At 54.6% G+C, this 21,645-nt stretch overlaps 1 protein-coding gene across 1 annotated transcript in view; it reads right to left on the bottom strand.

Annotated features, from left to right (window-relative positions):
• Positions 1-16,568, bottom strand: part of LOC143828339 (uncharacterized) — a 32,439-nt gene extending 15,871 nt beyond the window's left edge. Inside the window, exons 1-7 of the mRNA XM_077318704.1 lie at positions 16,520-16,568; positions 15,603-15,795; positions 15,214-15,475; positions 13,156-13,458; positions 4,515-4,578; positions 4,129-4,383; positions 237-297 (exon numbers count right to left, since the gene is read on the bottom strand). Of these exons, the coding sequence (XP_077174819.1) occupies positions 237-297; positions 4,129-4,383; positions 4,515-4,578; positions 13,156-13,458; positions 15,214-15,475; positions 15,603-15,795; positions 16,520-16,568 (1,187 nt within the window). The remainder of the gene's footprint in view (positions 1-236; positions 298-4,128; positions 4,384-4,514; positions 4,579-13,155; positions 13,459-15,213; positions 15,476-15,602; positions 15,796-16,519) is intronic.
• Positions 16,569-21,645: the final 5,077 nt, after the last annotated feature.

Here is a 21,645-nt window from a genome sequence, read left to right as displayed (position 1 = left end):
CCAGACGCCATCTTGAAAAGCCCCAAACTGCAGAATCATGAAGGGGACGTGAAGTGCCACAATAGCGTGATTGGGAGACGCTGCGTTATACGGCTGTTTGCCAAGGACTGGCCAAGCTAGACGATAAATGCCGCCCATGCAGACCCCCAGCAGAGAACTTGCCGAGACCCACTCTGTCCACAACTATGGGGTCTTTGCTCCAGACTGCATCTGTACATCCCCCAAACCCCTCTTACCTACATTCATTGGGCTCCTCGCAAAACCCGTGCGCTTCATGACATCCGGGGCGGCAGATAGCTACAAGAAACCATAAAGAGGAACACTTGTGAATCCAGAACCTTTGGGTCGAAATCCAGTTCAGGGGGCTCAGACGTCCCACTTCCCTAGGGGGTCTTCTCCCCCCTCCCCCCCATGGTCCAGTTCAATCCTTGCTCTCAAAACATATCCAGGTGCTGATTGCAATTCAGATCATGAACTGCTACTGGCTAAAATCAAAACAAACTCTGCAACATCAAAAGAACAACAGGGATAAGGAAGTTCAATGTAAATAAAATTCCGCTCACATTTGCAGTGGAGGTGAAAAATCAATTTCGGCTATTGGATGCAACAGAGAAGATGCCTGATGAACTGTGGCAGGAAATTCAATCAACTGTTGTTGAAACAGCAGTTAAACACATACCTCACAAGAAGCCAGAAAAAAGATCAAAATGGCTCTCAGATGAAACTATACGAATAGCTGAATGTAGAAAGGCAGCAAAAGCCACAGGCAAGAAGGAGGAAGCAAGAAAATTAAATGTGGATTTTCAAGGGGCAGCAAGAATAGACAGCAAAGCTTACTGAAATCAGAAATGCAAGCAGAGGAAGATTACAAAAAGGGACACATGAGAAATTCTGTTGCACAAGTAAAGGGGTTCCAAATTCCATTTGCTGCTCGCAAAAGCATTATAGAAGAAGAAGAAGAGTTGGGTCTTATATGCCGCTTTTCCCTACCCGAAGGAGGCTCAAAGCGGCTTCCAGTCGCCTTCCCATTCCTCTCCCCACAACAGACACCCTGTGGCACCCTGTGAGGCTGAGAGAGCCCTGAGATTCCTGCTTGGTCAGAACAGTTTTATCAGTGCTGTGGGGAGCCCAAGGTCACCCAGCTGGTTGCATGTGGGGGAGCGCAGAATCGAACCCGGCATGCCAGATTAGAAGTCCGCACTCCTAACCACTACACCAAACTGGCTCTAGAGAGGGGAAGGAACTGACTGACCAACAAAGCACCAAGAACAGGTGGTGGGAATACACAGAAGAACTGTATGCAGGTAGAACAGAAGTTCACTCTCTCCAAAATGAAAAAGAAGTCAAAATAGAAGTTGAACCAGCCATTCTTGAGGAGGAAGCTGAACAGGGCTTGAGTCAGCTGTCAAACAACAAGGCCCCAGGCATTGACATCATACCCATGAAACTGCTGAGAAGTGTCCCAATCCAAACCCTTACAGCTTTGTGCCAGAAAATCTGGGAAACTAATAACTGGCCAGAGGGGTGGAAACGATCTATGTTCATCCCACTGCCAAAAGAGGGTGAGTCAGAAAACTCTTCCAATTACCATACAATAGACCTCTTTTCTCATGCTAGTAAGATCCTGTTCAAAATCATACAACAACTCATAGCAACAACGATTGAAAAAGAATTACCAGGTGCTCAAGCTGGCTTTTGATGGGGGCGTGGCACTTGTGATCACATCGCAAACCTGCACTGGATTTTGGAAAAGTCACGGGAATATCAGAGGGATGTCCACATATGCTTTTGATATAAAAGATTTGGATCACAACAGATTGTGGGAAGCCCTGCAGAATTTGGGGGTGTCAGTGCCTAAGATCAAACTGATGCGGTCACCCTACGCAAATCAAGAAGCCACTGCATGTGTGTATGTCACCATTTGGTGACACGGACGGGTTCAAAGTAGAGAAAGTGCACCAAGGTTGTATTCTTTCCCCCTTCCTGTTTAACGTGTCTTCTGAGATCATTATGAGGGAGATCGAACTCAAAGAATCAACACTGGAATTAAGACTGGAGGAAGGAATATAAATAATCTTTGGTATGCTGACAACACTACCCTCCAGTTAGAAACTAAGAAGGCCTAGAACAGCTGATTACAAAAGTCAATGAAGTAGGAAAGAAATTTGGCCTTTTCTTAAACACTAAAAAGACAAAAACAATGACCACTGCAAAAAACCAGACCTGTCACAATGACAGTTGATGGTGAGGAGATCAAATGTGCTCAAGAATTCATTTTTCTTGGATCACAAATTGATGAGACTGGTGATCTTGGTATGGAAATAAAACGTTTAATTGCTCTGGGTCGCTCAGCAATGAAGAGCTTGAACCAGACATGGACCAGCAAGGACATGAGCCTGACTCCCAAATGGAGATTAGTTCGGTCCGTCATATTTCCAAGAGCCACTTATGGCTGTGAGAGCTGGATGATGGAAAAATTAGACAAGAGGAGAATCGATTCATTTGAACCCTGGTGCTGGAGAAGGCTTCTTTGGGTCCCCCGGACAGCAGACGTCACCAACAAGGAAAACCTACAGCACATAAAGCCTGATCTATCACTGGGAGGCAAAACCACAAAACCCCAGCTCAGTCACTTGGCTATATCATGCGATCCAACTCAATGGAGAAAGCAATTCTGCTAGGGTTGGTCTGTGGAGAAAGAAAACCAGGCCGACAAAGAACGCGGTGGTTGGACACAATCAAAATGGACACTGACCAGTACACTGCATGGCTGGGAGGGGGGTGCTGCGGGATTGTGGCAACAGCTGTGCCATGGGGTCGGCAAGAGTCGGACAGGACTGAATGGCTGCTGACAGGTTAAAAGGCACCTGTATTTATTATGTTTGGGCATTTTATCTGTATACAGGTAAAAAGATATATCCAGGTTAAAAGGCACCTGTATTTACATGTTTGGGCCCGTCTCTGGATCCTGGGCAAAGGTACTTCTGTGCAGAACACTAGGCAGGTGTGAGGAGGAGGGAAATGGAGAAAGCAAGCAGACGGATCCGGGCATCCACTTGGGTGGGCATCAAGTCAGTCCGGCTGCAGCTGCTGCCCACCTCCCGCTGCTGTCCAGAGAGACAGAAAAATACCCAAGAGAGGCGCATGTGGGGAGCCAAGCTCTCTTGGATTTCCTTCCCACCTTTAGCATCGAGGCATTCAGAAGGGGCCGGGAGGGGTCCAGACTCTCTGGTTCCAGGCCCCATTGCAGGAGAGGAGAGAACGGTTTGTCTGAAGAAGGGATGGGGCTGCAGGGCCTAAACCCCTCCCTGGGAGGCCTGCGTGAAGTCGGACAATTTTAGTTTAGTTGATTCGATTTTTAGCCCGCCACTCCCACAAGGCTCGTGGCGGGTTACAACAAGTAAAAACCCCAGATGAAATTCCCCTAAAATATAGAATTTAAAATCGCCTGTACAATCCCAGATATATCATATATAATATATATATAATATATAATGTAATAATGTAATACGGTGGCTTAAAAACAACTAATCCCCCCATAAAAAAGCGCCTCTGGGGGGTGGACATGGGAGAAAGATCTCCAGTCGGCAGCAGGATGGTCCGAGGGGGGGGGGTCCAGATCTCCCATAGCACGCCGGCCTCAACCATAGACCTGACGGAAGAGCTCCGTCTAGGGCAGGGGTAGTCAAACTGTGGCCCTCCAGATGTCCATGGACTACAATTCCCATGAGCCCCTGCCAGCAAATGCTGGCAGGGGCTCATGGGAATTGTAGTCCATGGACATCTGGAGGGCCGCAGTTTGACCACCCCTGGTCTAGGGGTAGGAGCGAGGCGCTGTCCTCCGATCCCTATAATGTGTAGCACTTGAACTGTCAGTCCTTTGTGAACTGTCAAGGGCTTTGTGGACTTTTGCTGTGTTCTTTAAAACAGCCCTGCAAGGCAGGCCACCCTTCCTGACCAGGAGAGAAGGCTCCTCAATTCATGGTCACACCACCTTCAGCACTGGAGGCGAAGCACAGCTACGGCACAGATGCGCAGGGATCAGCAGGACTCCCGGGTTTGGTTCTCCTTCCCGAGCGCATCGCTGCCTTCCTCGCCCCACCCCCCTCCAGACACCCCGGGACGTACCCTGTGTGCATTCGTCTCCCGTCCATCCGGCCAGACAGACCTTGTTCCCGGCGGTGTCGCAGCCGTGGTGCCCAAAGAAATCATCCCGCGGCCGGCACAGGAGGTTGCACGCTGGCCCATAGTAGTGTTCCTGGCAGCGAACTCGCACTCGGTACTCCAGCGTGGCAGCACGGCCGCGGTGCCACAGGTCCTCCCACCCCTCGCCCGGGTTCAGCATGCCTGAGCGCGTCACCCGCTCCATCATCTGCCCCGCTCCTGCGGACAGAGAGGCAACGGTCACACACCGCGTCCCCAGGCAGCATTCAAGGCTGCACCCAAGAGGAGATGCCCCCGGGCAGGGGGTTCCCCGCCCCCCAGCTCCGGAGAAAGACAGAAGAGGCCCTTACCTTGAGTGGAGACGTCAGAGGCGTTGGCGGCATCCCAGGCTTCCAGAACCAGCGAGTAGGAGCGCTAGAGAGGAAGGAAGGAAGGAGGCAGGGGGTGAGGGAGGATGGTGCCCACGCCAGCTGGCCCCAGGGAGAGGAACCCACGGCTCTTGCTGCCACGTGTGCCAAGGGGCCGAAGATGGGTGAGGTGAGACAGCTAAGTGCACAGGCTCAGTCAGACTCAACCTGGTCTGATTTACAGAGGGAAACAAAGGAACATCTGATACATACGGAACAATGTAATTTTTTTTTCAAACACAAGTAGTCTTTTAAAAAGTTAAACCACCTGCTGGCAGTTCTGGCTGCAACCCGTGCTCTGGGCATTGCCAACCTCCAGGTGGCAGCTGGAGATCTCCTGGCAGTTCCCCAGCAGAAAACCCTCTTAGCAGGGAGGAAAACTGGTACAGAAAAGCAACAAATGCACAAATCCATGCAGCAGACTGAATCTGACCCTCAGTCTATCAGAGTGGTTCTGTCTACTCAGACCGGCAGCCACATCTCCAGGCCTGGTCCTTTCAACTGGAGATGCCGGGGATTGAACCTGGGACCTTCTGCTGCCAGGCAGAGGCTCTGCCCCTGAGCTCCAGCCCCACTTCCTGGCTTTCTGGGGTCTCAGGCGGAGGTCTTTCCCACCCCCTCCTGCCTGGTCCTTTTCCCTGGAGAGGCTGGGGATTGAACTGTTGACCATCTGCATGCCACTAAGCCACAGTGCCCTCCCTGAACCATTCATCCTTCCACCAGCTCTTACGGGCAGTTGGACTGAATGCAGCTAAAGTTTTTTATGCATCGTCCCCCTTTTTGGGCTCATCATTGTCGCTGTCCCCTTTGACTTCACGGGTTTGGTCTCTCAGCAGAGTTTTCATATTAACATCCAGAGCATCCGTGAAGCCTCCGGAGCCCTAATAGGGTGGGTCTCAGATACCTGGACCGTTTTTGCCTGAACGGACGGTCGGAGTGTCAAGATTTATCTTCCCAGAAAAACCATCCTTATGGCAGGGCCTTTGGTGCAGCGGCCCCTCCACGAGGAGGAGGGCGTTTCTGTTGGCTCCCCTCTTCTGACTGCCTAGATTGGATCAAGGCATTACAATACACCCGGCAGTGAATATTTTTCTTTTGACCATTTTACTGCACGTCGTTAATAACGCTGGACTTTAAACCGCATCAGTTGCCCTGGGGGGAGGCAATAAGGCCATCGAAAAGTCAGGGTTGCTTTTAACAACTGTTGTAATCTACTTTTGAAACATTTTTTGTAGGTTGGAATATTAAAATAAACATCAGGAGTACTGGGCTAGATTCAAGGTCCTGTTTCTGACCTTTAAAGCCATTTGTGGTCTGGGCCTGGCGTACCTGGGGGACCACCTCTGCAAGGATGTCCCCCAAAGAGAGTTATGCACAGCTGGATCCAACAGGCTGGTGGTCCCTGGCCCAGGACAGGTGTGTCTGGCCTCCACTGGGGCCAGGGTCTTCTCGGTCCTGGCCCCTACCTGGTGGAGGAGACGCTGGCCCTGCCGGGGCTTACCGAGTTCCACAGACCCTGCAGAACAGCCCTCTTCTACCAAGAATTTGGTTGTGGCCAGACAGCAGCCCTCCTCCCCCATAACATCTGGATCTGGCCACCAAGAGGGCAGAGCAAACTAGGAGTAAGCCAGGGACACTGCTGCTGTTTTACTTAGCTTAACAGATTTTGGTTTCAAGTTATGTTAATTTTAAATTGATGGACAGCACCCCAAGAGGTCTGCGTTGAGAGGAGAGGTCTTATAAATCCAATTCTAAATAAATAAAAATTTAGAATACTTGCATAGGAAGAAGAATAGTGGGTTTCTTATACCCCACTTTTCACTATTCAAAGGAATCTCAAAGCGGCTTCCATTCGCCTTCCCTTCCTCTCCCTACAGCAGACACCCTGTGAGGTAGGTGGAGCTGAGAGAGCTATAGAAGAACTGCTCTATGAGAACAGTTCTGATAGAACTGTGACTGGCCCAAGGTCACCCAGCTGGCTGCATGGGGTGGAAGAGTGTGGAATCAAACCTGGGTCTCCAGGTTAGAGGCCACCCCTTTAAAACACGACACCATGCTGGCTCCCAATGACAAGATGCCAGGATCTAGCCCTGACCTACCCAATTTCTTCAACCCCTGGAAACATATCCATATACATTTGTAAAGGCTCTACTCATTTCTTCCTTGACAAGTCTGCATTCGAACCCAGGACCACGCACCCTAGAAATTCAAAGAGAACTGTGTCTGGCCAAAGGTCACTCAGCTGGCTGCATGTGGAGAAGTGGGGAATCAAGCCCTGTTCTCCGGATCAGAATTTGCTGCTCTTTAACCGCTAGACCACGCTGCCTCTCCCACATCAGGTAGCTATGCTGGTTGGGCATCTGACGAAGAGAGCTCTGACTCCTGAAAGTTTATCCCCCCTGCAAGCCTGATTTCTCTGCTGGATCTGAATCTCACTTTCCAACCGCAATGAATACTTAACGATGGTAAGTCAGAGCCAGAGGCCGGACTCCCTGGGAGGCCTGGGGTTCAGATTCTGCCACGGAAAGTCAACCTCAGGACTGCCACCTGCAAAATGGAAACGGGGATCTGCCTCTTCGGGGAACGTGGAAAGCAAAAACCCAGGTGCACAGCATCTCCAGACGACCATGGACTACAATTCCCACGAGCCTCATGCTGGCAGGTGCTCATGGGAACTGTAGTCCGTGGAATCTGGAGAGCCACAGTTTGGCAACCCCTGTGCACACATCTGCACGTTGGGGAGCTCTGCAAACCAGGCACAAAAGACATGGGAACCTTGCGCCTTAACCAACGAACAAACAAACCCCCTTTCTGCAAAGCACCCTGCAATTCCCAAATGCCTCCAAGCTCTCCCATGCTGTGAAGGCCTGTCCTTCCAAACAGAGAACCTGAAGCAGTGGACCAATCAGGGAAGGCTGGCTGGGGCCCATGGAAGGGCTGTCTATCCCCCGCCTCCCAAAATGCTGACCCAGGCCCCTGAACAACCCCATCCCTTTGGGGCAGGTTGGCACTTCCCGCCCCCAACCAAGTTCCAGGCCTTGATTTAAAGCAGGGGTAGTCAAACTGCGGCCCTCCAGATGCCCATGGACTACAATTCCCAGGAGCCCCTGCCAGCAAATGCTGGCAGGGGCTCATGGGAATTGTAGTCCATGGACATCTGGAGGGCCGCAGTTTGACTACCCCTGATTTAAAGCTTCGGCAGGTCTCCCCAACATTTTATTTTTATAGCGTAGGCATCTAATTCCTGCCAAGGGTGGCTTATGCAGAAATCCTCTCCCACGACAAATAGGGTTCCCACTTGCTGACCCCGTCCCTGCAGCGGCTGGCTAGACTTCAGACCTGTCTTGGGGTGGCCCAACCCTGGATGGCTGGCCCAATCTCGTCAGGCCTTGGGAGTTCAGCAGGGTCAGCCTTTGTTGATATTGGGAGGGGCAATACCAAGGAAGACCAATGCTTGCTACTTTGAGGCATGCCACCTCTGAAGGTATCTTCACCTGAATGGCCCAGCCTGACACAATCTCATAAATCTCGGAAGCTAAACAGGGTTGCCGCTGCAGAACAAAATGAGAGTCCAAAGGCACCTTTAATCGTCACTCACAAAAACATGGGGGAAATAAGAATGTTAAGGTTAGTTATTAAGGGACACAAGTCAGACATCAAAAATCACAGGAGTGAGAAACCTGTAGGCCGGGGAACACTTCAACCTTCCAGGACATTCAATAAGGGACCTCCAAGAAGCTGTTTTATTGCAAAGGAACTTCAAGAACAGACTAGAAATGGAGATTGCGGAGATGCAAGTTCTTACAACACTCAAAACAATGGAATCCCCAGGACTCAACAGGGATATTAGTTTCTTATCTCACTCCATATGCTCACATTATTTAACTTTTATATCTATATCCCTTACAATCTCCTCTTAATTTCATTTAGGATAATGGCACTGTAATATGATGTAAGTCAGTCTGTCATGTAATTTAGAATCTAACTCTCTGGTCTTCAGACTGGAGAACAACCTTAGCAGGGCATGTCACTTGTGGGGATGCTTCCATGCTTGGGCGGAGACAGATGGGGCTAGCAACAAGTTTTTTTAATTACTTCTTTCCACATCTGGGAAAGCGCCTGCCATTAATCACTAACCTTAACATTTTTACAACCCCTATGTGTTTGTGAACCTGAACCCCCAAGGGACAGATCTTGTTATTCTAGCAAGGAACTCTACAATCTTTAGCATCATGCTGCAATGTTTGTTGTGACGCTGTTTACTAATTTACTACTTATTTACTCTGTCCTTATGTCTGTACTCTCACGACTCCTGTCCCATTGACTGAGGAAGTGTGCTTGCACATGAAAGCTCACACCTTGAATAAAGATTTGGTGGTCTTAAAGGAGCCCCTGGACTCACATTTCATTCTGCTACTTAGGCTTGTGTGCTTTGGTGGCCAAAGCGGCCATTTGAGCCCGAAGCGGCCAGGGCCGCTTCGGGCTCAAATGGCCACTTTGGCCACCAAAGCAAACAAGCCTACTTCAGACCAACGTGGTTGCCCATCTGAATCTAAGGTTGTCCAGGGTCATTATGCAGACAGGGACCACCCACCTCTGAAGTCTCTTGCCTTCAAGATGTTAAGAGGGGTCGCCATAATTTGGCCGTGACTCAATGGCTCTTGTTGGAGTTTAAACTGGGGGGGGGGAGATATTAATCGTAGAAACAGCCCATTGGACAAGTCTGAGAGTCAGCCCACAGTTGTGGCCACAGGCAGGTTTCTCCCCCCACCTCAGCTGCTCATTAAGGCCAAATTATATGTCTGGCGTTCGGGTTGTGAAATCCCACTGGCCTGGGCAGGCCAGCCAGCTAAGGGAGAGGAATACTTCTCCAAATCATTTCAGAATTTGCCCGGAAGCAGCTGTGGCGGAGGCAATATTTTCTGGCTTCTCCTTGGCTGGGGACAGTGGAGTCTGTCTTGTTTCTGGGCAGGTGTGGGACAAACCCCGGAGCAGGGAGAAAAGAAAGGCAGCATGCCAGGGTGCTCAAAGAGCTGGGCTAGGGTGCAGAACACCCAAAGCCCTGGAAACTCAATGCGGTGACATGGCCTCCCCTACCTCGCAGGGCTGTTGTGAACATGGTCAGGGACACAGACCTGAGAGCATTGCCAGAACCATGGCACAGAAACGTAGCACAGAAATTAGAGGGGGGGGGGGTTAAGGCCTCTCCGGTGAGCCTGTGCATGCTGCTCTGAGAATGGCGATTCTAGAACTCAGGTCCTTAAAACCATGAGCAAGGGCAGAGGATCGCTTCCACAGATCTGAGCAAACGGGCCAGCTCTCACTTGTGGGGAGGCATCTCAAAGAGAGGATGGCGGAAGGATGCCCAGACGTGGTGGCTCTGGACTTCCTGGGTGGGCCCGCCAGTTGTGCAGACTGCCCTCCTAGCCACTGGCCCCCCTCAAAGATTAAAGCACCCTCCCCTCCCTCCACGAGGCGTGGAAGAGAGAGAGCCCCACTATCTGCAGAGAGGAAGACCGACTGTGCTTCAATTAAGGAGCAGAGTGTTAATTAAGCAATTTATCTGCTGATCTCACTTCAGGCCTGCCCCACCTCCCTGGGAAGGCTGGGTTGAGTTTGCACCAAGCGCTGGGAGGATGGGAGGGAATGAGAAGAACGGCAGCCCCACCCTCTCCGTCCTTGCGCTGGAAATCCCCAGAGAGAGGCCGGCGCATCATGCGCCAGCCTCAGCTGCACTCCCTTTTCCACCGCTCACAGCCTCAGCGTGGCAAATCGAGGTCATTCCAGGGTTCCCCCCAAATATATACAGCCCTGCAGAGCACAGAGGGAAAGGGCACTCTGCACATGCACAGGGGACCTGCCCCCAATCTGACCAGCCTCAACCCATGCGGCAGCCGCCAAGACACTGGTTTCTCTTGTCCACCTTGGCGCGGGGAAAGGGCCATGGCTATCAAAGCCACGGGAGTCTCTGAGACCAGCATGTGTGGGCAGTGGGCACCCATCCTGGCCCTAAACCGGACACAACGCGAGCAAGGACCCTGCCCAGACAACCCCGACGAAGCCAAGGGCAGCCTCATAACAGCAGCCTCTCCGCACCACCGGTTACTTCCTGGGGGTCTGCCCTGGTTATCCCTGAGCTCCATGCTCCACGGATCGCATCCTGTACGCCTTTCATCGGCATCTGGGTGCCCCGCTCACCACAAGGGAGTCTGCTCGTTAGGCAAAGAGAGGCCGTTGAAATTGCGGGTCTTCTACAGCCGCCGGAGGGTTCAAAGCCAGTTTCTCCAGAGCACAGAACAGCCCGCATCTGGTTGTGTTGGAGGAAGAGCATCTGGCGTCCCCCATGCGGCCAGTTACCTACTGGGAGAGCGCTGAGCCCCAAAGAGGGGCAACTCCAAGCAAGCCACGTGAGCGAAATGGGAACTGAAAATCAGGGGTCTCCCCGGCCAGGGAAGCTCCTCCCCACGCGTGCGTCATGATGGAGGTAGACGGGGCCAGCCGAAATCAGAAAACATTCTGGACTGCGAGGCAGAGAAACGTTTTGTGGATCCGCACCAGCTCCAGGCTCAAAAGCGGGCAAAACCCAGGCGAGCTGAACGCAGATCTCAGCAGACCAGTTAGCAGGGCCTGTTTGGGGAGATCTGATCTCGGAACGTTTACTGGGCGCGTCTGTTCAAAGCAAAGCACCCCAGGATGGGAAGCTTGAGAGCCGATCGTGCCTGCAGGACCAGGAAGCGAGATCGGATTCTGCCAGCCTGGCAAACAAAAAGTACAGGCTGTACATTCACGGGGGTGGGGGATGCTTTATCCGTGAAGTAGAGACAGAGGGATTTGGGGGCCAAAGACCCACAATGGGGGTACTGGGAATGAACCGAGGCATCCCAAAGGATTTCCCTCCCCCCCTAAAAAAAACCTGGGGAATTGGTTTGAGTCAGGATGAAGCAGGTGAATAATACCTGAGACAAATTCTGGAAGACAAAGTTCCTTGTCGGAACACATTAAACCCGAAGAAAACAGTGTTTCTGAGCATGTGCAAAGCATTTCTTCCTTAACCAGTGTGCCCGATAAGGGTCTTGGCTTTTCTCTCATCTGGAAGGTTTAGTGTGCACAGATCAAAAGATGCGTGGGGGGGGGGGTAGAAGCGAGTGCGATTTAAACGAGACACGTCAGCCACGGAGAGATATTGCAGATCCACGCTCTGCCCTCTGGTGCTTACCAAATCTGAACAGGAAAAGAAGCAGGCAAAGAGAGAGAAATGGAGAGGAGAGGCAAAGAAGGGGTGGCCAAACTCCATGCTGAAGCCCCTCCTGCAGACCCCCACTGCATGTCGAATTAATTAGAATCAGGGAATCGCCCCTCTCTGAAGCCCCCGAGGGAGGGATGCCTGGCTGGAAGGGGCAAAGCTCAATCAATCATTAAACCGTCGTCGGTTAGCACGGTGGTCTTACGGACAGACAGGGCAAGACGGAGACCCCTCCCCACTTCAGTTCCCCCAGGGGGAAGGACACAAGGAAAGTGCATCTGCTCCCCCCCCCCCCCAAGAAGCCGAGGCCTCCCTGGAGACAGAAAAGCTGTCACCGATGTCAGTCTACTGCTTTCCTACAAGCAGGTGGGCGGCCAAGGAGAGAAAGTGGATTATAATCTGGGGCAGGACGACGCTAACTTTCAGGTTTCACTGAGAGCTTCCTCGGGCCTTTCTGCCGCATGGTGAAGCGTTCTGTGAAACAGGAAAGTTTGCGGATGGCCCCACCTGGCTCTGTTTTCCTAGCCCAATGCAAGAAGCGGCCGATTGCTGCACCTTGGTCTACTCCGGGGGTGGCCAAACTGTGACTATCCAGAGGTCCTGCCAGGGGCTCATGGTCATTGTAGTCCACGGATCACTGGAGAGATCCAGAGTTTGGCCAAGGGATCCCTGATCTTGTTGAGTCGACGGGCGACTTTGGAGACCTGAACCTTCATGGTGGGCGCAGAAACAGAACGGGTGTGGCCACAGGACGGTGCCCCCCCCCCCGCTTCCTTTCAATCTGCACCGCGAAGGGCCTTGGGGCCATGGCGGCAGCTGCTCCCAAACCAATATTATTAAAGTCTCCACAGCCAATTAAATTCCTGGTGGCCAATTGGAAGCCTGGCTGGGCAAAAGCCCCGCCCACTCTCTAACAGTACCCAGCAGGCCCCAGAAAAGGCATCAGTGAGCACCAAGTTGGGGACCCTCTGCCTCTTCTGGCTCGCAGAGGATTTTTGGCACCAGGAATTAGGGTTGGGTGCGTTCCAGGCCAATTTGGACGCCGCTATGCACAACCCTACCAGGGACCCAACTCTCTTAGGGGGGGGGAAGCACCACCAGAGCCTGTGCCCCAAGGCTTGCAGTAGTTGTGCAGTCCTGACCAGATCAGAGAGGGTGGACTGGATGTCCTCCATGCTCCCTTCCCACCCACGACCTGCACACTCTGCCGATCAGCTGTGACTCCTCCCCGCGCCACTGGGCATGGGCAGAAGGTGCAATTTCTAGGCTCCCTCGAGGCTCCCCGCCCCTTGACCCACTCCCTACCTGTCAACGAAAGATGCCCGGGGGGGAGGGTCTTACCGGCCAGGCAAAATCAAAGCGAACCACCATCTTGTGGGCCGATTCCGGCCCTTTCCGGTGACCAGTCGAGAAAACATTCCCTCCGAGGACGGGCGTGGTGGCCGTGCCCAAAACACAGGGGCCTCCGGGGAGCGCCCGCAGCTGGTATTCCCTCAGGCAGGCGCGGAAGAAGGTCCGGCACTGGTCCGTCACGGGACATGGTGGATCCAGGCCTCCCCGGCAGCAGCGCCCGTCCGCCAGGACTCCCTTCTCGTTCCGGGCAAAGCGGATCTGCAGCTCGAAGGTGCCGGCAGCTTCTGGGACCTGCAGAGGCACAACCGGCAGAGGGGAGAAGGTGAAGTCCAGGCTGAGAGAGGCACACCGAAAACCTAACCGGAAGCTTCTGGCCTTCCTGCCCCCAGTTCTCCAGTCTGCAGGACCAACTCTCCAGATGTCCCCCAAGCGGCTGTGTGGGGCAGCAGAGGAGGGGCTGGCGTCCCCTTCCTGGTTTCCCATCACACCCACTGGGGGGGGGGGGAGGATAGCTGGTTGTTTTATACCCTGCTTTTTTACTACCTGTAAGAGTCCCAAAGTGGCTTATAAAAACCTTTCCCTTCCTGCCCACAACAGACACCCTTGGAGGTCCGTGGGGCTGAGAGTTCTAAGAGAACTACTCTGGGAGAACCGTGACTAGCTCAGGATCCCCCAGCTGTGTGGGGAATCAAGCACGGTTCTCCTGATTAGAGGCTGCCACTCTTGGCCATCACACTGGGTTCCTGGAGCCCAAGAGCCTGTGCTGGTTTCACTGGAGAAAAACCACATTTAGGCAAGTGTTATCCATTTTCTCCCTGACAAGTCTGGATTCGGACCCAGGACCACACACCCCGGAAGCTCAGCCACTCTCCTAAGTCTGGCTGTCGATGAGTGGATAAATCAGAACTCACTTGGGCCCACAACCAGACCCACATACCAGGGCCCCAACGACACAGACGCACGTCAAGTCCCTCAAGGGAGCCTCTGAGCCCACGCAGAGCTCACCCGCTGGACACAGCGGCCTACCCCCCTCTGGCAGCACAGGGGATGGTTTCAGAGCCAGAAGGTGCCTCTGAACATGTGCAGAGGGTGGTGATTGACTGGCAATTAGCACTCCGTGTGTGTGTCTCACCTCCTTCCTGCTGCTTCCCTGCTGGTTTGGGAGGCCAGCTTGGCTACCCTCCCCTGCCCATCCCCGAAGTCCCACCGTGCCCTGGGGGTGGCCTAATGCAGGATTTCACCCTGCACGGCCTGCCCCAGCTGCCCACAGACCCAGCGGGGCGGCCCCCTCCGCTGGCTCCTGCAAGAGTCTTGGCCAGGGGTAGTCAAACGGCGGCCCTCGCTGGCACGGGCTCATGGGAACTGTAGTCCACGGACATCTGGAGGGCCACAGTCGGACTCCCGCTGGGCTTGGCCGTGGGGGGGGGAGGGGGGAAGCCCACCCCGAGGGAGCCGCGCAAGGAGGGGCCATGGCCAGGCGGGGCTCACCAGTGGCGGCGGCGGCGGCGGCGGCTCTTGGCGCGCGGCGGGACGGGGATTCCCACGGAGGGCTGCTGCTGCCCCGCCGGGTCCTTCCCCGCCTGAGGAGGCCCGGCGCCCCGCGAAGCTCCCCAAACCGGCTGCCTGGGAAAGCGCCGCCGGGGCCGCCCGCTCCTCCCTGCCCGCGAACGCCGCCGAGCCCAGCCGGCAGAACCGGCCCCGGCCCCCCCCCCGGGCACGCAGGCAGGCGGGCGGGCGGACGAGGAGGACCAGGGTGGGCTCCCGGGCCGGCGGCGGCCACATTCACACGGCAGCCCCCTTAACACGCGTCCTCGCGTCCTCGCGCTTCCCTCCCGCCCGGGGCAGAGGCGCGACTTCGTCCGGAGCGCGCCTCTCCCGCAAGCCGCCAAGGCGGAGGGTCGCAGCCTGAAACGGCGCTCCGGGGAAGGAAGGAAGGAGGGAAGAGCGGCGCCCCCCCCCCGGAGCCCACCTGCGCGCAGGTCCCCAAGCGCGCCCCCCTCCCTCCCTCCCTCCCTCCCTCCCTCCCTCCCTGCCGGCCGGCCTCACCTGGGGCCGCGTGTGCAGCAGGAGCAGCAGAGCGGCCACCCAGCGCGGCGCGCCCAGCCTCATTGTCTCGGCCGGAGGGAGCGGGAAGCGCGGAGGGCGGCCAGCGCCGGACAGCCCCCTGCCCAGCCCAGCCCAGCCCGCCGACCCTGCGGCGCATCCACCGCCGCCGCCGCCCGCTCGGTCGGTCGGTCCTTCGCCCGCCTGCCCGCCTGCCTCGCTCGCTCGCCCAGCCCAGCCTCCTCCCTGCCTGCCTGCCTCCTCCCTGCCGAGCGCGGGGGCGGGGCGAGCGAAAGAGCGGCAGGCAGGCAGGCGGGCGGGCAGGCAGGCCGGGCTGCTCCCCCCTCCCAGTGGCCGCCCGTTCCGCAGGCCCCGCTGAGCGACCCCCTCGCCGGCCGCGGCCGCCCCCAGCCCGGGCCCGGGAAGTGGCGCTGGACGTCGGGCCGGGCCCGCAGCTGCAGTCGCCGCCGTCGCGGCGCTCTCCATTCCCCGGCCACAAATTGCAACGGGAGTCCGGTGGGACCTCGGAAAGCAGCCCGTTGGGTTGGGATGTCTGCCTTGCGCCGCAGGCCGCTTCTCCCAGCTCTGTTCACACGTTACAAAAGACCCGCTTGGAGCACGGGGCCAGGTCTGCGGCGCCAAAATGCCCTTCTGACGTTGCACCGAGTGTCGCCATGGCTGGGGCCTCTGCAGAGGGTATTTGTCCACGCGCACACACACCGGTGTTTTTGGCACGGCTGGCGAACGCGTGTGCACGCTTGCCGTCTCGTGTCTCCCGTGTCGCTCCCGTGAGAGCGGCGTCCCCTCGCGTGCCGTCGGGTCAGGCTGGCGCGAGAGAGACGGGCGCAGGCTCCCTCTGCTGGTCACCGGCGGTAAAAGCCGCCGCCGTTTTTAAGCAGGTGCGACGCAGTCTGGGGTGCCCAACCTTTAGGACAGGGGTAGTCAAACCATGGCCCTCCAGATGTCCATGGACTACAATCCCCATGAGCCCCTGCCAGCATTCGCTGGCAGGGGCTCGTGGGAATTGTAGTCCATGGACATCTGGAGGGCCGCAGTTTGACTACCCCTGCTTTAGGAGGCCACGGGCACATTTGAAGCCCCCTCGCGCGGCCTGGGGTGGCTGCCTCAGGAGGCCGCGCTAGCCACGGAACGATTGCCACAGTTCAACTTCGGAAGTCTAGATTAATTAATTAAACATGTTATGTTGTGGGGGCCAAAGCAGCATTTTTTTAAAGCACAATCAAAATCTCCAGCAGTCAGTCCAAATCCTTGCTGGGCAAAAGCCCCACCTGGCCCTACCTGGCCCCACCTGCTTCCTGAAAACATTCTGCAGATGCCATGGTGCCCACGGGCGCCATGTTGGGACCCCTGCCTTGGCGGAACTCAAGCCACAATCACTCTGGGACCTCTTTTTAGCACATGACACAGTCTCTGGGCTGTTCCTGCTGCAGCCGCCTAAGGCCCAGGGCTATGCGTATTTCCCAGGAAGTCAGTTCTGTGAATTCAGTAGCCCTTGCGGTATTTGCGGGCGCAGATTATGGAGAGCTGTTGCACTGGGACATGGAAGCTCGTTCCACCAGGTAGGGGGCAGGACCGAAGAGCCCCCAGGCCAGGACTTCCAGCAGATTCGCAGCTGCAGAGTGAAGAGCCCTGGAGGGGCACAAGAAGCAATGTATGTGGGGCCCAGGCCACATATAGCCTTAAAGGTTTACTTTAAATATTTGTGAACTGCTAGAAGAAGAGTTGGTTCTTATCTGCCGCTTTTCCCTACCCGAAGGAGTCGTCTTCCCTTTCCTCTCCCCACAACAGACACCCTGAGGGGTGGGTGAGGCTGGGAGAGCCCTGATATCACTGCTCAGTCAGAACAGTTTTATCAGCACTGTGGCGAGCCCAAGGTCACCCAGCTGGCTGCATGTGGGGGAGTGCAGAATCGAGCCAGATTAGAAGTCCGCCCTCTTAACCACTACTCCAAACAGTACTAGAAGTACTCCTCCTGATATAATTGCATAGAGTTGTAATATTACCTTCTGTACCTTAAGTTTGTTTCCACCCTAAGCACAGCTGGAACAATTGAGGCACCCAGGGCCTAGGAATCCCGTGTGTTGCTGAGGGGCTTGTGAGGCCAAGAAGGACTCTTCCCATTATACCAGGGGTAGTCAAACTGCGGCCCTCCAGATGTCCATGAGCCCCTGCCAGCATTCGCTAGCTGGCAGAGCATTGCTGTCCAGGACAGTGTTCCTTCTATGCCTTATAGCAGGGGTAGTCAAACTCAGGCCCTCCAGATGTCCGTGGACTACAATTCCCACGAGCCCCTGGCAGGGGCTCGTGGGAATTGTAGTCCAATTGTAGAGCCAGTTTGGTGTAGTGGTTAGGAGTGCAGACTTCTAATCTGGCATGCCAGGTTCGATTCTGCGCTCTCCCACATGCAACCAGCTGGGTGACCTTGGGCTCACCATGGCATTCATAATACTTTTCTGACTGGGCTGTGATATCAGGGCTCAGGGCTCAGCCTCACCTCCCTCACAGGGTGTCTGTTGTGGGGAGAGGAAAGGGAAGGTGAATGTAAGCCGCTTTGAGCCTCCTTTGGGTAGAGAAAAGCGGCATATAAGAACCAACTCTTCTTCTTCTTCTTCTTCTTCTTCTTCCCCTGCTCTACAGACGGCTTCACAGAACGGACTCCAGATGTCCATTTGCTGGCAGGGGCTCATGGGAATTGTAGTCCATGGACATTTGGAGGGCCGCAGTTTGACTACCCCTACAGTTCAGAGCTTGAATCCCACAGAGATAAAAAATATTTTGTTGTTATTGTGCCAATTGTCCACAGCTTTGCACCTGTGTTACTCCTGCTGTTTTGTTCTTTAGAGTTGATAACAATGCTTAGAATACTTGGAAGAAAAAATGGCAAATTGAAGATTATTTTAACAGCCTTAATCCGCAAGTCTATCTCTGTATTTTGCTATTTTAGCTGCCGTTCCTTATCAACGGTTTCAGCATCCGAGCGTCATGGAATAGAAGCCAAGAGGAGACAATTGTCAATTGGAAAAGAACTTCCGTAGTTTGGCCGATGTTTCACCTTCTCTACTAAATATATGATCGTGTGGTGGCCCTGTTCGTGTTATTGCTTCTAGCTAAATGAATTTTATTTTGCCTAACGCTGTGTTGTCTTTGGCTTGTGTTTCTGACATTTCCACTGTGCGTGCTTCCCTTGTTTGGAGCTACAGCAGACGTAAATCTGCATATTCCTGCTGCGGCCTCCTCAGGCGGGGGCCCTGCCTGCATTGCTGAATGGATGCTTTTGGGAGGGGGGGGGCTTGCAGTCTTTCCACCTCCAGCAAATGCACATGCTGAAGACAAAAGCAGTAGATAAAACTTGGCTCCGTGCCTTTAAATGCTACTTGTTTGTTTTCGGATCGCTCCGAGGTTTAATGAATTGCTTCCTGTCCAGTGGCAGAGCCTCAAGATGCCCACATGTCCAAAGATGCAGGATGCTCTGGCCAGAGCGTGGCTGCCTAGGGAATGAGATGCCTCCTTTATTTATAGTGAATTCAAGGAATCGATACTGTGCCGAGGAAAGGCAGGCTTCCAAAGAGGCTTGACCTTTATTGACCCTGGTTATGCCCTCCATCCCGTGGCCTCCTAGGAGACTAGCCCTAAGGACGGGATGCGAGCAGTCCACTGCTGCTGGGACTGACTGGATGTGCTGTTGCCGAAGAACTATCTTTTCCTTCCAGGGTTGCAACAGGTGCTAGCAGGGGGAGGGCACAGTGGCTGCGGCAGTGCCCTGCCATGTCGGAGCGTTGTCGGTGGCCGCAAGTTCGGCGGCAGGCATCCAGGCTGGCAGGAGGCTGGAGTAGCGGGCCTGGCTGGGGGCGGCGGTCTGGGGCCCCTGCAGGGCTGTGCAGGACCGCTGGCCTCCGGCGCCTACAGCCCACGGCGTGGGCAAGGCTGGTGGCAGGTGGCCGGGCTGGTGGGCGCCCAGAGTGGCAGTGTGGTCTGAGTGGCACAGATCTGCCTCCCTCCGCAGCCGGGGAGAGTGAGTGCGTCTTGCGGCCGGCTCCTGAGGGCGGGCGCTGGATTGGGTCGTTCAGCTAGAAGCAAAGTCCAGACACCGGACGCTCCGCCCTTCTTGCCTGTTCCCAAATATTACAGGTGCTAATGGTTGCAATGTATGGCTGTGAAAGTTGGACCATAAGGAAGGCCGAGCGTCAAAGAATTGAGGCTGTTGAACTCTGGTACTGGAGAAGACTCTTGCGAGTCCCTTGGACTGCAAGGCGAACAAACCGGTCAGTCCTGGAGGAGATCAGCCCTGACTGCTCTTTAGAAGGCCAGATCCTGAAGACGAAACTCAAATACTTTGGCCACCTCATGAGAAGGAAGGACTCCCTGGAAAACAGCCTAATGCTGGGAGCGATCGAGGGCAAAAGAAGAAGGGGACGACAGAGAATGAGGTGGCTGGATGGAGTCCCTGAAGCAGTCGGTGCAAACTTAAATGGACTCCGGGGAATGGTAGAGGACAGGAAGGCATGGAGGATCATTGTCCATGGGGTCGCGATGGGTCGGACACGACTTCGCACCTAACAACAATAGCAACAATGGTTACAAGTGTTTTAAGGGTGGAGAGGCAGCAGGAAAATATTTTTAATATACAGCATGGCCAGGATCTCTGTGGGCAGCTACGTCCTGCCGTGCGTACCGCAGGCTTGCTTTTTGGGGTTCTCTGCAGGAGGGAGCTGGAACTGGGGATTGTTTTGAAGCGTGGGCTTGTTTCACTTGGATTCTTGTGTCAGCTACGTGCTGTTCTCATGTGCAAAGATGGGTGTTGGGAAGGAAGGAAACCTGGGCCTTATCTGCATAGCCTTGGCTTCAAAGACAGGGAGTCGGAATTCGCACCTGGCGTTGACCCAGGGGCCTGGGAAAAGGAGGGAGGTTACTTTACAAGGTGGGGGCGATTTATGTGGCGTAGAGGTGGGGTCAACAGGGAATATATCAACCTGTATTTGTATTGCCGATCGGTCTTAACACAGATTTTCTTGGAATTTGTTTCTTGTTCTTTAATAAATTGCTTTTGCTGAACTGGCAGAGCCTGTTTATTGAGCTGTCGACTGGGAACCTGACAAGGCACATTTCCCATTGTTTCCAGTGGCAGTTGGATCTTTCCAGCAAAGTAACATCCCAGTTTCCCATCTGCTGTTTCAGCCTGAGGACTACTCAGCATTCGTCTGTGCTACAGCCCCTTAGGGCAGTGGCCAAATTGTGGCTCTCCAGATTTCCAGCAGGGGCTCATGGTCACTGGTCATCTGGAGCATCAGAGTTTGGCCAGCCCTCCCGTAGGGTTTCCCAGGAATTGCCTGCCTCTGTTTAGTACCCTTGGACTTTGCTGGTGTGACTGCCCTCCCCCCGCAGACACCAACAAGAAACCCCAGTCTAGGTCCTTGATGGCTTTTGGGACTGCCAGCAGCCTGACCCCACTGCCCACCAGGTAACGTGTTGCCTTGAGTTGCTGATGGATGGCATGGTCCTGGTGGGGGGGGGGGCTGGGGGGGCAGGTCAGAAAGAGGGTGATGGGAGCCGCCCAGGGGGCATGAATCGGAAAGGGTGTGCAAGGTGGAGCTGTGTGTTGGGATCCCAGGGATGAATGGCCACTGGATCACTCTAAACCGAAAGGGTTGGAACAACCCAGCCAACACGGCAACATGGAACTCACTGTTAAACGCAATCTCGTTAGACATGGCAAACGCCACAAGGTTTTGACAGTTGGGGGTCTCCCATCCAAGTGACCTTGGCTGACTCTGCTTCGCTTCCGACAGGGCTTCTGGGTCAGGGATGCGTTGTGTCCTTGATGCTTGGGGGGCAACAGTGGGTGGGCTTCTGGAGTTCTGGCCCTGCTGGGGGACCTCCTGATGGAACATGGGTTTCGGCCACTGCGTGACCCACAGTGCAGGCCTGATCCAAGAGGGCTTCTCTTACATTCCCATTCAATGAAAAAGGGGCTGCCAAGGGCCCAGAAAACACAGAAATCCCCAAAAGATGGGCCCCCCAGTACCATCAGCCTCCAATGCTTCTTAAGGGGAGCTCCCTGGCCGATTTCTTTCCCACCCTAGTTAAAGGTGCGGGGTGCCTGGGGTTGGGCAAACCTAAGCATTCCCCCTTCCTTTAGAGAGATTTTGCTTCTTGCTGCCATCTTCCCAGAGGGTGAGAGCACATTGGGAGAAAGAAGAAATTGGAATTATTGAGAAGGGGGGGGGGTTGAAAATTCCTCTTGCTTTCATCCCCAAGGCGGCCAGGAGAAAAGGACCAGGAAGTCTCTGTCTCCCCCCACCAACGGAAAGAAAGAAGGCCGCCATAAAGGCCTGCAGGCCAGATGTGGAACACCAGCAGGTTTTTCAATAGTTACTTTATTTTAACATCTTTTTCTTTCTTTTTTTAATTACAGAC

This window comes from Paroedura picta, unplaced genomic scaffold (assembly GCF_049243985.1).
Source record: "Paroedura picta isolate Pp20150507F unplaced genomic scaffold, Ppicta_v3.0 Ppicta_v3_sca21, whole genome shotgun sequence".
Lineage (NCBI taxonomy): Eukaryota > Metazoa > Chordata > Lepidosauria > Squamata > Gekkonidae > Paroedura > Paroedura picta.
The sequence above is the reverse complement of the archived record's forward strand: the minus strand, read 5'-3'. Positions and strand labels throughout refer to the sequence as shown.